Source organism: Bombus bifarius, unplaced genomic scaffold, assembly GCF_011952205.1.
Source record: "Bombus bifarius isolate JDL3187 unplaced genomic scaffold, Bbif_JDL3187 scf7180000009125, whole genome shotgun sequence".
NCBI lineage: Eukaryota > Metazoa > Arthropoda > Insecta > Hymenoptera > Apidae > Bombus > Bombus bifarius.
This window is the reverse complement of record NW_022884914.1, coordinates 6,758,503-6,774,702: the sequence shown is the minus strand read 5'-3', so window position 1 is coordinate 6,774,702 and position 16,200 is coordinate 6,758,503. Positions and strand designations below refer to the sequence as shown.

Genomic DNA, 16,200 nt, shown 5'->3' with positions numbered 1-16,200 from the left:
ACGAACGTTACCTACGCGGGAAAGTCACGATCATTGATAATGAAGCGTGTACGGTGAAAGCTTTGAAATTTTAAACATCGCGGTGCGTAATGATACCTCAACCATACAGCTGAACGCAATTGTCTTCGTTGACGTGCGAGCATTAATTAAACGAACTGTATGTCGATGTACTCGCAAAAAAAAAAAAAGAAAAGAACAAATGAGGGGCCAAGGAAAGAAAATATAAAGAGAGAGAAAGAGAAAGGTCGTTGGCGCGACTGCGAAACCGTTGAATCTCTAACGAGTACACGTTTTATGGCTGGGACGCGATATCGGTAGGAATATAATAAATACATCCGTAAAAATACATTCATACACGGTGAACAAATAAAATCGTCCATAAAACCTCGTCGTTACGTTGGAGAATTCGCCACGCCGCGCAATATGCAACCGGGAAAAATTTGTTCTTATGCGGTGCACGCCACCGAGCCCTGAGCCCTCGTAAAACCAACTTGTATATAACGTCACTTAAATGTACCGTCGGGCAAGGTCATCTGTCTTGGAAGCGCGACCCGCGATTTTCGTAAGCAAAGATCCGTTCTTTTTGCCGGAATGAAAAATACGGAAGAGAAGAGAAAGTATTCAAAGAGATCGATGCTCACAGACAAGGGGAATAGCAACGGAGAACAAGAGGGTAAAAAGATATAACGCAAATAGCGTCGGAGAAAATCAAACATGGCCGATGTGAGTAATGGTGCGATGTGACAAACGAGGGAGGCAAAGGAGTTACATACAGGGAATTTACATATCATTATTTACGCGAACCTTATTCACACACGATTAGATGGTACTTTGAGATGTACCACTCACGCACTCGGTGTATGCATGGGAATTTAACCGCTTTCGTGAAAATCAATTTACGCGGAGATAAAGCATTTCGTTGGATATTTCTCTGCTTTCGATCAAAGGAAGGAGCGATGGTCGTTTGCAATTTTCGTCTTAACCCCTTAATCTATGATTTACGTTCGAGAATTTTGGGCCGAAAACGTAAACAAGCAATTATATATTATATTATATATTATATTTGGCCCGATCATCGTACTACGAGCTGTGCCCGTAGTTGTAGGGTAAGGGGTTAACACGTTACGCGCTGAATTGAACATTTACGATAACTTTGAAAGTCAGAAATGAGGATTGTAACGGAAACGAGACCGATTTTGGTGGGCTTACTGATTTAATTAAATAATGACAAAGAAGAGAAAATACTAGCACCGAAGAACCGGGACATTACCTAGTTAAGTTAAGTTTTACCTTTTGAACTATCGTAGAAGTGAGGGAAATGTGTTACTTTTTAGACTATTGCAGATATATAAAGTTCTATATCTCGTTGCGATTATAGGATATCCTGTTCTATATTTTATTCGTACTTTTATACAATGCTTTAGTTTTAATTCAAACCAGTTCGATACCAAATCGATAACGTCGCATGTGACACGAAAATGGTAAGGAGATCGAGTGACTCAAAACGTGGAACACAAAAAAGCATTGCATGTCACATCTATTTTGTATTTCGTCTGTGATTGCATTGACTAAATACAGGATAGGCCTGATATTATATGGGATTTCGTGTCTCACATTCTGAAATACCGACCTCGAAAAAAACCAGAGTATTTCCTACGCCCTCTACGATTTGCTACGGCGAACATAGGAATTATATTGCGGACGACTCGTCTATGATTATTGATTATATTCAATTCAATTGTCAAAGATGATAAGGTCAGTATCTCCACATATGACTTTGAAAACAATAAAAACATCTTGAAAAGAAGAAAATAAGGGAAGAAAGTTATGAAAATAAATTCTAATTTTACTCGTAAATTGTTTGTTATGGTATACTTCATTGAAATGTCGATTTCGAAGAATATATGAAATACGCAGATTATGCAGACTCTTCGTGAGTTCAATGAAAACAGCGAATACTTTAGTCCCCTAAGATAAATAATCTAGTCCAAGTCTATTGTGCGCGTTTTTTGTATAAAAATACTTTGCTCAACTTAGAGCGAAAAGCTCCTTTATCTAATGCTTTTAAATATTAAATTATTAAACAGAGCAATTGATTTATCACGGTATTTATAGTATGATTTTTAAAATTTCGTTCCAAGCTAAAATCTTTAATACGATAGATTGCCAGTAATCCTGCAACCTAGTATATTTTAAATTAGTATCTATCTAGTATCTATCTTTGGTATCTGCTTTTAGCTTAATTTTGCTCTTAAATAGGTTTTAGTTCTAAGATCTAGATTAGTCAGATAAGGTTAATTTTAAGCCTCATTGTTGGGCGGCGAGGAACAACGAGGGACTTATTCTTTGTTAGTCTTAGTCTTAAACTTTAATCTGAAACCTTTTTTTCAGCCATAATTTTGATTCGTATCGTTAGTTATAAACCTTAGTTTTAGTATGTTTCTGAAGATCGATGTACTTGACTGATATACATTGATATTTATTCACAGATGCAAGATTCTGATGAATTTTTTACTTCTTTCGTCGGTCTGTTACTCTTTTCATTGGGCGTTATTTGTCTGTTTGGGTTATCAATAAATTGCGTCGCGAATTTCTGAGTTAAACTACCTACAACTCGTAATATATAATTAATAATCGATTTAAGAATACAAGGATGAAAGTAGAAAATATTTAAAAATTCACATTTTTTATGTTTCAGATATATGAAGTCGCATTTTTATTTGAAACTAATTAAACGAATCATTTAACTGTTACCGCTCAGTTATTATATAAAATTATATAATTCATTGCAAATATAAGATGTCCTATTTTTTAATCATTTTAATCCAAGTCAGTACCATACCGAATCGATAACGTCGCATGTGATACGAAAATGGTATGGGAGGTCAGGTAACCCCAAAAACGTAGAACATGAAAAAGCATTCAGTGTCACATCATTGACCTACCTCATCGATGGTCACGTCTATTTTGTACCTCGTCGGTTTATCTTGCCTCCATCTGCAACCTCATCTACTAATATCTACAGTTGATAATAAAAATATGTAATCATAGAAATCCAAATGTTCTGTTTTATCATCGATCGGCAATCTCTCAGTATCATATTGATATATATTTCCTACAGTAGATGTCGCCCTAGTACCCTTTAAATCTTGATATTTAATTCTCGCGGAAATTGCAAATTATGACATCGTTAAATTGTAAAAAAAGCTATCACCTACACGTGTCTATAAATTTAAATTATTCTATCCTATTTAAATTGATTTCAAACACGAAACAAATTATATCAAAGTATCTTTCTACGCACATTATAATCGAGATATTTGAGTATCGATATTGTAAGATTGTAATATTAACTGAGGGAACCAGCTGATATATTAATAATTTCATTATGCTTGCCTTCATTCATTTTTGATCCTTAACCTTCTCAAGGGATTTTCTTTATATTATATATTATCCTAATTCATTATGATACTTCATGCGGATCACGTTTGCGATATACCGGATGAAGAGAATGACATAGTATTCCTTCCTGGTAAGGGACCAATCCAAAGAATATTCGATACTGTACGTCTCTCGCTGTTAGCCTCTCGAAAAAACCCAGCCGCTCACAAATTTCTTCGAAGCAATGCTTCCATAATCAACGAAATACGTCGTCATTGGAGAAATTACGCTTATATCATTCACCCGTTTAGCATGTTCAGGTATACTTATCCGTTATTCTGTTATGAATCGTAAATAATAAATGAGTGACACATAAATCACTCATCAATCCCATCGAAGATTATAGTTCAATCCTTTAGACACTATGTACCCTAGTACTAAATTTAGGAAATTTAAAACATAACTGCGATTAATTACTCGTGCTTCTTAATGCCTCAAATAATGAATATCACAGCATCGGAAAAATAAAAATTAATTTTTAATAAAAAGGAATGTAAGCTTCTTGTCAAGTATGAATTCTATAAAGTCTTCTTCAAATTCTACAATGTGCAGCGCTAATTCGTTCCAATTTTCAAAATTATCAGAAAATAAAGCTACAATCACGAATGTCAGTTTTAAACCAACATTTCACCGTTTATACCGAAGATCTCCATTGTTGGCACTCATGTACGTACTTACGTGCATCGGTTACCATTTCAACTCCTCGATTCTGCTTGCAACACCCGATAAAAAGGGTTATTACCGTAAAAGACCGCGCGAGTGTGCATCATAAAACGTACGGTTAACTTGATGATAAATCGTTTCGTGAAAGTTACCAATAACTGTCAGCACATCCGGTCTACTTGGCGCGCGCATTATGCTCCGGATCGTTATTGCAGGCACTACTGGGACTTCATGATGATTTTCGTGATAACCAGCGTGTTGCTACTCGTTCCCTATCAGGCCGCCTTCGAAATGGAGAAAAAGTCATCGATCTGGAACCTCAGCAAGAACTTCTTGCTGCTCATCTGCTGTGGGGACGTAGTGGTTAACCTCAGAACGGGGCAAGTATCGCGTGCGTGTGCCTGTTCCGAATTTCGTCGCGATGTCACTGCAGGTAAACTTGTTCGAGTACCGATACGAGCATTGACTGATAATCCGACCGATTTTAAACGCAGTAGACAGAAACGAAACATTTTATAATTTTACAAAGTAGCGCCAGGAAATCTTGGACAGGTCAAATATACTATCGATAGCGTTACTATCTATAAAAATTTATATTTTCTATAGAACGTTGAAAGTATGTATCTTTCTCTCTTTCTTTTTCTTTTGTATCTGATGCCAGAAGTGTAGAGAAAATTTGGACGATAAAGGAATAATTATTTTCTAAATGATCTTATTCTGAATTCTTCGTTATTTTATCTTGTGAAAGGATTAATGATGTAAGACGAAGTTGACTTTATTTAATTTAGGCGATTTTATTTATATTCATCCAGACTTTAGTAATAATTACGTTATATAACATACAATAACAGTGACACGACAGAACTTTCATTTGGATGCATAAATACATCTGGTAAAATTAGAAAGTGGAGTAGAAAAATCTGCATGCTTCCGAACGTTAACTCGCGTTGTTACGTATTCACATCCCGCACCTAAATCGGTATCGCACGTACATCGTAAAATTACATGCCTACTCGAATCCGAGACGTACGTGGTGAACGTGTTAATTACTAAGACTTTTTATCGAAAGCGGTGATCATAAGTTGACTGAACACTTTCTGACTTTTGACCGATTACCTTTAACTTCGTAAGTTCGGAACACTAAATCATTTATAATTTCCATAACGTTACGTAACTATACATTAAAAGTGTATTAGACAGTGATTTTAGACTTTCACGGTTTAACCTAATGACAACGATTTGCAAACAAACTCTACGGCTGAAGTGTCATTTATGACAGAATCATTTTACCATCATGCCTATTTATTATTTCTTTCACAGAAGAAAAGGATATAAGGATAAACAATTGGCATTTAATGAAAATTTCCGTAATTTAGAAATTTTTTTTTGCAAATTTACAACACACATAGTATTTCAAGATTCGTCTAAAATGCTCGTTTCGCTCTTAGATATTTCAATAAAGAAACGCACTCGACGGTACTAGAACAAAAGAAGATAATCAGTCATTACGTGAAACACAGCACCTTTTTCCCCGATTTCCTTGGTTCTTTTCCAACGGACCTCTTCTATCTAACCAGATGGGTGGATCTCACAGTGGCTCGCAAGACGACATCCCTCATGTGTATCTTTCGTGTCTTCTCCCTCAGTTCCTACGTCGACAAGCTGGCCTTTGCCTACGATATCCCTTTAGCTCTTCAAGAGTTCTGTCTGGTACTCTTATGGATGATACTGTTACTACATTGGCAATCTTGCTTACACTGGTTGATACCCATAGTGACTACCTCCATACGTCAACCAGAACGTCCCTCCAATACCTCCTGGATCGAAGTGAATAAACTGTGGGAGGTTCATAGGGCTCAGCAATACTTGGCCAGTAGCCTACGCGCCATATCTACGTTTATGAGGGCTGATCTGTTGTATACGCATCAACAGAACGTAGGAGATATTTACTTGATTATCTTTCTGCAGCTGTTTGGTATTGTCGCGCCCTGGTTCGTCATTACGCGAGCAATGCAATTCTTTAAAGGACACAACAGCTCTCGTCTCAGGTATCAAGGTACCGTGGCTCAGCTAAGACAGTACATGAGGCACAAACAATTACCATATCCTTCTCAGAGAAGGATCATTCAATATTACGAGTTTCGTTTTCAGCATCGATTCTTCCGCGAGTCGGAAGTCATTAATACGTTGTCGATCCAGATGCGTCACGAAATCAGGATGCACTCGTGTCGTAAATTAGTGGAAAACGTATCGTTCTTTAATAATTTACCATTGTCGTTGCTGGGTCGAATCGTGGCGCTATTGAAGTCTGAGATCTTCTTGACCAACGACGTGATCATGCGAGCGAATCAACCGGGTGATTGTATGTATTTTATCGCTACCGGTACTGTAGCTATTTATACGAACTCGGGCAAAGAAGTGTGCCATTTGGAGGACGGCGCATACTTCGGCGAGATCGCACTCGTCATGCCCAACGAGTTGAGGGTAGCCAGCGTGGTCGCTGTCGAAGTATGCGAGCTATACCGGTTAAGTCGAGGCGACTTCGCTAGGACGATACACCCGTACCCCATGCTATGGGAGACGATCAAGAACATCGCGATTGAGAGACACGAGAAGACGATGATACTTAACGAGCAGTAGATTGTTAGATAAATTCGTTCAAGTTGATCTTTTTTTTTTTTTGTCAAGATATTTGTATTATTAATTTTGTCGATCTTGATGAAATTATTGGAAGATATAGTGGATGTTTGTATTTTGTTGAAAGTTAATTGATGTTATAGCATTCGTGTGTATTCTTACTAGTAACTTAACGTGATTTAACTATCTATAGGAGAGTAGAAAAATCGAATGAAGTGTTCCATATGAAATTTGAATAAAACAAACGTAATTCATCAACAGTTTTTCTCATTCTCAATCTTTATAAACCTATACTTTATAAATAAGAACGTAATAATAAGAAGAGACTTATACTAATAGCAAAACTAGACTGAGAAAGCTAATCTAAAGAACGATATTCGCTGATAGAATTATATAGAAATTATACGTACCAACCACCTACACGATGCTTCCTGAAAGAGACTACTTATGCCTCTAGCCTCATTCGACGGTACGACATTTCACGTTCACAAACCTAATAGAAACACCAGAAGTGAGCTCACTTACGATCCTTATCCACTCTCACATAGTTCCACGCACTAGATAAATGGTATCTTTCCATACGCGTAAACGTCTAATACATTACGAGTCGATATATTGTTACCATAATACCAGGCCAAGATACGCGGATAGTAGGATGGAGGGGAGACGAGAACCTCCGTTAGATCATCGTGAGTCCAGCGAATCGTTAATGAGTGGCGAGCATAATAGCCGGGAAATTGTTAAAGGCGCATCGTGTCTCGAGCATCTGATAACTGTTTCTCCCGGGGCCTGGCATTAGCGTGGAAGATTTATTGGCGCAATTGCGACGATTTTTGCACAGCGTAACAGTAGGCTGTGCGGCGTGCTCGCGAGCGAGTACGCACGTCCGCGCGCTGCTTTAAAGAGGAGGTGGGGGGCGGAGGAGTTCGCGATGTCGGAGCTCAGACAGGACTGCAATTTCCACCGTGAGCATACGGCCCGTTACGGCGGTCCATAGAATGAACGTGGGAAGAAAAACCGCGTCGAAAGCGTTGATTTAGTCGTTCGGTCTTCAACGAACGCTCTCGGAACGATTTCCAGAGGAAATCGACGAGTTGTCGATGATGTTTCGCAGACGTTACAAGAACTATACGAACGTCAAACTCTGATCGACTTCGTTAAGTTGCGGTGATCGATTTTTCCAGAGTTAGACATTAATCACGTAGATATTTTGATGGTAAAATTAAGAAATTTTTAGAAAATTTAGAGCTCACGAGTTTGGCTTCTAAGTGGTTCGTTATTACATGGTAATAACGCGATCGTTTAAAAAATTTTATTTCAAATTTTTACTAGCGATTTCTACGCCTCAACGAAGGGGAGAATTTTCCGGATACAAGATAGAAAGCAGTCATTCAGTGCACCATTTGGTTTAGAACTCGTTTCGCGCAAGCTAATAAGCCTATTGTCCTGGAATGTGACTTGGAGTAAAAATTTGCGTTCTCCTACAATCGGATCTCTACACTTCGAAATGCTATTCAGTCACGTAGGTTTGCGAATGGTTCGCGTTGCAATCGCGCGTATTTCACAGATCGATTCAACTTCATGCGAGCATAATCCATGGCGATAATCGGTAAACCGGTGTAAAATATCGCGCGCTATTTTTTCCGAAAGAAGTTAACGCGTTGACCGAATACTGCAGCTAATGATAATGCCTCGTGTAGATTCGTTTCGTGAGAATTTAGACGCATTGGTAGGTGTGGCCTTCGACTTTTGTGTACCGTGTGATTAAGTGGAGGGATATAAGAATGTTTGGCCGCTAGAATATATACGGTTTCTTAGAAAAGGCATCTTTACGGTGGATACTTAGACGGTTCCTGGTATCGACAATTCTCACCTGTTACAGGAATTGATCTTTCGACCTGTTGATTTATAGGCTTCTTCGTTTGAGAAAAATTAGATAGTAATGTCTTCTTTATATCTGTAGAATATGCAGTTACGATGATGGAAATAATTCTTTAATTTTATCCTGGCTTAGAAATCACCTGATAGTAATGAAGAAATAGCGAAACTGGTTAAGAAAGTTGTACCTCTGGGTAAAATACTTCGAATCAAAATAGTTTTCTGGTTATTGCTCGCAAAACTTTCCTCGATCATCCAGCGATATAGGTGCCAGTTATTCAAGTTGACCTCGATAAACGATATTGGATCAAAGATCGAAAACTCTTTGATTATACTTTTACACGAAGTACATATACGACATCGTGCTTAACAATCGTTATCTATGAATCATCTTACATTTAACGAAAAGTGGTTCGTCGATAAAGCGTTAAACTACTTCTACGATCCCTTTATTTAGCGGACGATGAAGTTATCCTGACAGGCCTCGTTAAAGCCAACTACTACTAGATCCGGTCACGTCGTTATCCACCGCGTCCGTGGATATAAGTCCACTGCTTGATTGTCCCCGGCGTCCTCCGTATATTACATTTAGAATGCACAGGCGCACAGAGGGAACGGATCTGATTTACTTCACGATGCCCTGGCTTATCTGGCGAGATTCGCGTGTCGAGTTATCCCTGGCGACCGGTTCCAACGTTGGCTATCTACGTGCCGCGATCCAACGATACCTGCGGCCCGTTATTAATGAACACAGTTTTCACCGAGAATTCGTCGTTTTGTTTGGTCTTCGCGTAACGAGATTTCGTACCACGACTTGTCACGTGGAATCACATGCGACCGACGGGGCTCTCTTCGTTCTGGAAGAACCGACTCACGTAAATCATCGACTCTGGCGCGCTCGCGATCGAACGAAGATCATCCATATCGGAATCTTTGGTCAAACTTCGCATTCGAGCGCTAAAAATGTTTAATTAATTCTCGTTTGTTCTAATTGCGGCAAACTGTACGGGATAACCAGAAGATAATGGCATTCGTACATATTTTCTTATAGCTCATCGAAGAATAATTAGGTGTTTGCTTCTACATATAAGGAAGGGAGAAACTCTATTCAGCGGTTTTTATTACGTTGAATTATTAAATGTTATTCCGCGACGGAAATGACGCGGTCGAATGGCCAGCCTGTTTACGATGTTCCTTCTTTTTACGAGAACCGTGTTTTCGCTTTAATACGCAGCGCTTGATCTCCTTCTCTTGATTTTCGTCGCTTGTTTGTTGCTTCGGTGAAATTGGCGCGATGAAATGGATTCGCGAGAGAACGGTGTTGATAACTGTAAATTGTTGATGCACTGGCTTTTTGTAGATTTTGTTATACTGCGTTTGAGCAAATACATGCTTATTAATAACACGTGGTTTTATCCATACAAGTTCATGCTTGCTCGTCTTCCATCGGAACAAAAATCGAGAGGCGATGAGTTCTTTTAAACGACAATCATCTCGCTTTATTAGAAAGTCTTAGACATTAAACACGAACTATCATCGTATTACGTTCCATCAAAATCGCAATCTTGTCCTACGAGAAACAAAGCAACGTTCGTTCCTTTCGAAAATTACTCTGTTAAATCAGCGTGTCACGACGCCGCGCCACGTCAACGACACAGCATCGAGGTGGCAAGCGTCGATGGCGTCGCGGTGCAGAGAGGGCCGCCCATTCCGGCGAAACAATGGTTTGTGCGCATCGACGCATGGGCAGAGTGGCGCACGCGGCCGATGACAATGAAACGCTTAGGAAGGCTGGCCATTGTAATAGGTCGGCGATGCGCTTGCTTGGTAGAGCTCGGTGCCGTACGCGCGCCGCGTATCCCTACCTCCTGCTGCCTACTCGCGAAATCCGCAAGCGGAAAGAGGGACGGAGCAGCGCGAGCGCGATAGCGCGTCACAGTGCGACAAAGAGAGTAATAGCTATTGTTATCAGAGCACCGAGTAGCGTGAACTCGCAACAGAGAAGGATAGACCGATTGGTGCGATGTATAGATGAAAAGAGAGCGAGAGGAAGACGCGTGGTAGCAACCGAGACAACGGATTGCGAACGAGGAACAGGGAGGGAAAAAGAGGAAAGAGAAAAAGGGGAAAGAGATCGTTGCGGTTATGGTTATGTGGCCACACCCCGCAGAGCCAGCCAACGGGCTCACTGCCGACTGACGGACCCACCTGATCCTACAATAGCCAGATTCGCTGGCGCGTAACGTACTCGCTGGTTGCATTGTTCTCTCCATGGGCACTTGAGCAGCGTGCGCGCTCGGATGGATGGAAGACTGGTGGGTGGCTGGATGCACCGGCTGGAAGAGACGAGGTAACCGAGGGTGTATGAAAAGAGAGACGAGAGGGTGGTGGGCCAGGGCGAAACAGCACTGTGCGCTCGCGGCTCGTACGCGCTCTCTCGTCCGCGACGAACGAGCAGGACAAACGATCGTGCCGCGACAACGACCACGAAGAATCGGAGGACGTATTCCGGGCTCGCGCATTCTCAACGCCCGGGCCCGGGTCGTTAACGGGTTTAACGGAGCGTGAGTGACTCGGATCGCGATACATCCTCCTCCGGAATGCCGTCACGCGAACGTGTCGCTGGTAATTCGAATCGACCGTGACGCTGCCTCTGTCTGCCTCTTCTTCTTCGTTTTTTCTTTCCTCTTTCCCACCCCTTTGCTCGCATTCTTTCGTTCGTACTGGAAGAGACGTCTCGGTCGCGAATAAGGGAAAGTATGGAAGATGACGCGGTTTCCCGGCTCCCGGAGGGGAGACTTCCTGAAGGCGGGCGTGGGGATGAAGAGGTGTAGGTTCGTCGTCCGGCTAGGCCCGGGCAAATGTAAACTTTGGCGGGAGGCAGAAAGACGCGGAGGTAAGATGGCTTTCGATTGCAGAATGGCGGGATAGTTGGAACGGTATTCCTGTTGAATGTGTGAGGATAGGGTGAAAGATGTAATCCTTTGATATTTGAATCGATCTTTAAAATCCTCGTTACGTCTCAAGAACAGAGACTTGTGTTTTATTAAAGGAGAATCTTATTCTAACATAACTTCGTATGAAAATTCAGACAAAGAGTAATTCTTCCATCGATAGAGCACTATGTACGTACGTAAGTTTGTCTGCATTGGACTGAATGGCGCCTCGAGGAAGCTCGCGTTTCTCCGCTGAGCGTCCGGATCTCCGAAGGTCTTCACACAGCTTCCTCATAGACGGGAACGCGGAGCACAGCTATAGCAACAAAACCCGGCGACGGCGACCCTAGCTACCTTCTCCTCCACGGTGGGTCGATACTCTGCGGGCCACCACCCTCCCCCAGCCTGTTCCGTGCTCTCTTGCCGTGCACCCTTACCTCTCTTTCTCTCGTTCCATCGCAATGAACGCGATCTCTCTTCGTTCTACCCTCTTCCCGTCTCTCGCTTCCACCCCTTCCCCGAGCTTGCTCTCGCGTACCCATCTTCGCCCACCATCGTACCTCGTTCTCTCTCGTCCCTTTCACCCCTACCATCTTCCCGTTCCTCCTCTTCTTCCACCTCTTCGTCTAATCATCCAACGTCTCCCCGCCGGTCACCACCGCCGTCGCTGCCGCCGCCTCTCTTTTGCCCTTCTCGCTGGTCTGGTCCATAGGTGTACCGGTTGATTGATCGTTTATCGATACGCGGAGAGAGAGAGAGACGACCCGGCCGGCGAGTTGCGGCTACGTCCTCTGCTCTTCCCCACCTTTCAAGCATACGCATTACACATTTATAAGGGCGTTAAACACGAGCCACATCGACGGCATAGAGTGCTGTACGACATACATATATATATACATATATATATATACATATCCTCGTTTTCCCTCTGCCACCCCGCGTAGTCCTTTAGCCCTCTCTCCCGGTATACTACAACCCCCAACCTCTTCCTCTTCCTCTTCCTCTTCCTCTTCCTCTTCCAGTACCGACTACCAGCCTCTCCTCCCCCTGCGCTGTTCGTCCGTCTTGCTTCCCTTTCCCACCCTTTGAAACCGACCGGCCGCCTAGCTAACGGAGCCCCCTGGATTGGTTTTCTATAGGAAAGGCCATGCTCGATTGGTGTCGGTGTGTTTGTAAGCGCGCCGGGCAACATCAATGTTTCGAGTCGGGCTCGTCCGCCCCCATTATTTCACCCCCAGCCGCGGAACCACTACCACCGGCTGCCTGCCCATACAACCCCTCGCCTCCCTCCTCCGACAACCACATCTCTCGTTCTCCCTCTTCCGTTTCGTCCCTCTTTCTCTGTTCCTTCTTTATCAGTGGCTCGCGCATTTTCTCTGTCTGCCCTTCAACCCCTGTGTGTGTGTCTGTCCCGCTCCGCCACCCCCTTTCTCTTCGTCGCTCTCCACGCGATACGATCGGTCTGTCACTATCCTCGCGCGGTCGTAACTTTCTCCACACACGAGTCCTTCTCTCCCTCCGCGCTCTACAACCGATACTTATCGATATGGGCTTCCGTTTACCGTTGACTACATACGTAACTTAACCGGTGGCCCCGTGCACTTCCGAAACTACTGTATCAATTTTTAACTGCGCGCCGGATTTATCGAGGCTTATATTCCGTTTGCTGCGCGGCCGCGCTGTCTATTGGATCGGGGATATTTCAACCTCGATCTCTTCCCCCTCGTCTTCTTTTTCCTCCTATTTTCTCTTCTCTGTCTCGTTGTTTCCTTTCCTTCTTTTTCGTGTTTCTGCTGTTCCCTTTTTCTCGACCGGGAAATATACACGTTGGGCGAGCCAGCCAATAATTCTATGAACGAACGACCGGAATTGGATTGAAATCGATGCACAGACTGAGCGTAAGGAATTAGCTCTTAATTATGATTCTACTATAATGAACGGTGAACTATGAAGATTATAATTTAACTATAACATACGGTTAACCATAGTCTAGTATTGTTTTTTGGTTACAGTTTCCTTCGGTTCTTTAATTTTGTAGAGCTTTCCAATTAATGACAATGGAAAATAACCGTCTAAATAGAAATAGTTCTATCACAAGATAAATCTCTCCGTACAGTGTCTCTATACCTAGACGATCTTCCAATAAATATATTATTTTAGACCGAAGAAGCCGCATAAAACGTACGAATATTTTAATTCCGGATCTGTTGATTATTCCTAGTGTTCGAAACAGTGAAGAAAGATAACCGTTGAAATAAATGAGAAGAGATACAGAAGAATTTTAACGAACTCCAAATAAAAGCTATTATTTCCGCAATAATTTGCACTTCTTACCAACGACAACTCGCAAGAACAAGCTATAAACTTGAAACCTCAGCTCTATCGTGAAACCTCGCCACTTCATTTCCCTGTTAAACCATTCTCCTAAACCGCGCAACATCATCATCTCATTCACCCATCCATTCCCTTCGTCGAATCGCCCTCACGTGACTCCTCTCATGACACAACGCCGTCGACAATTACCATGGACAAACAATAATCTTGGTGTACCATGGTGCGACCACTGTCGCTGGTACATACGGTCAATTATGTAAGTTTGCGTGCGCGCATGATTATCAGGATCGGCTGAAAGGGCTCGGCTGTCGGGCGCGCGGCCAATAGAATGAAATCGCGGCTACCCCTATCGAATGCCGGCTCCCAACCGTGACGTTGCATTACGGTGTTGACTGTCCGTCACATATCCCCGAGCCAGAATGACGACGTTTATAAGGTAGTGTCAACAACGGTGGGTAATGATGTGCGGCCCCCATGGCCAGGCAGTATAGGAGTGTGCCAGCAGGCGGTCAGACACCCGCAACGTATCATCCCGTCACGCTACATTGAGCGTCATTGTCCGAGCTAAAGTCGCCGTTTATCGCTCAACGGGTGACGGCATGCGGATCGAGGAAACCGAACCGCTCGATCTCTTCCTGCCTTTCTCCCTGTCTCTCTTTTTACCAGGCCGTGCAAAAAAATAGCGGAAGAGAATCGTTGCGTCCCATAAGCTCGAAAAAGTCTACGGCATTTTGCGATCGCGACCCTTCAGGTCTGAGCGATGAAGGAGCTCCCTAGTATCAGATTCTTTCGTTTTTACTTGAAGTTTGCTTGTTATTTCGTTTTTTACGTCTTGCGTTTAATACATAACTAGTATATCCACCCTCATGCTGCATCGACATTGTATACACGTTTCGTTTGTCTCGGATTGTTTAATTTCTTAGTCACGAAAAATTGTATCAGGACAAAGTTGATTGAAAATGAATGAGCGAGTTATACCTGCAATAAATTTTCTGCTAGTTTTCTTACTAATTTCCTCTCTAAATTTTAAACAGTACCGCGCGGATATACTAGAACACATAATACGTCGAAATCAACAGCTTCTCTGAGAGGGAAACAAACGTCGTTTGTACGAGGATGCGACACCCCAAGCGTACCAATTGATCTGCATAATTTGAAGCCGGTCCCTGTCTTTGCAGTAGCAGGCACCCTCCGTGCTAACGAGACCGGCTCGTCGTAGGGATGTTTCTGCAATTCACCTTCCGATCCGGCCGTTCCGCGCGCAGTCAACACTCGATTATCTTTCGCGGCTGTTAAGGCATTCACTGCAACTGGTGGGTAAAACGGAAGATATGACCGGGGCATGATTTGCAAGAGGAGGTAGCCGCTTTAAACGCGAGCCCCTGCCAGCTTTGCAAAAGAAACGGGGAGAGCTAAGCACAAAAGGGATCGGTTATTAATCTATGTCAAAGTTTCACGGAACGATCGCGCGCCGCTGGCTTCGACCGGCATTTGGCCGCTCGGCTTTTTTTCCGCTAGCGTACGCGCTAGCTCGATTATAATGGGGCAAATACGAATCCGCTGGCCGTTACGCGGAAACTGGTACGCGTTAATGAAGTGCTCCTCTGCCGGGAACGTCATAATCGAGCGGCTGAAGGAATATTATCGCGACTCAGCGGCCACTGCTTTCCTTTTCCTCTCTCTTACTTTTTTTCCTCCCTTTCTCTTCCTTTTTTCTTCCTTTCTTCGTCCCTCCTCCCTCTCTCTCTTCTACACCTTCTTTTTGCCTGCGAGCTGGAAAAAAATCATCTAATTAAAATTGTGTACCAAGTTGCACGCGATAACGAGGCAGTTTGCGTTTATATAATAGCGTGAATTCTTTTTTAAAACCGCGAACGGATTTTTATGTTTACGGTAAGTGATGCAATATCTGCTCTTTGCCCGTCTGGTGGCCAACGTTTACGAAGATCGAGCGTTTGGTGAAGAACATGGTGAAGTTCGAGGATCCTGTTAATTCAGTCGTGCGAGAAAACACGAACAGTCGCCGGATAATTGGATCAACATCGTGTATCGTGTTTTGCAGAACCTTTTTAGGTCGAGAATAGCGCGTAGAAAATTTCATAATTGCTAGTGCAAGTTTGAGCAATGTCTTGGACGTATGACGGTTACATTGATTCACTGATAGTAAAATCCTAATTTTTAACCCGTGATCACAAAGCGAGTTCGTTTATATTTTCTAACCGAAAATGTCCAGAATATTCAAGTAGATATAAGTTAATGCGAAGCCATACTATTAATTATCGAATTATTTATAAGTACTATCTTTGCAATT

General features: G+C 42.6%; 1 protein-coding gene across 1 annotated transcript; it reads left to right on the top strand.

Annotated features, from left to right (window-relative positions):
• Positions 1-3,465: 3,465 nt before the first annotated feature.
• Positions 3,466-6,744, top strand: LOC117213675 (potassium/sodium hyperpolarization-activated cyclic nucleotide-gated channel 2-like). The gene is made up of 3 exons (XM_033459216.1): positions 3,466-3,701; positions 4,320-4,484; positions 5,553-6,744. The coding sequence occupies exons 1-3, from the start codon at positions 3,466-3,468 to the stop codon at positions 6,742-6,744; spliced, it is 1,593 nt and encodes a 530-aa protein (XP_033315107.1).
• Positions 6,745-16,200: the final 9,456 nt, after the last annotated feature.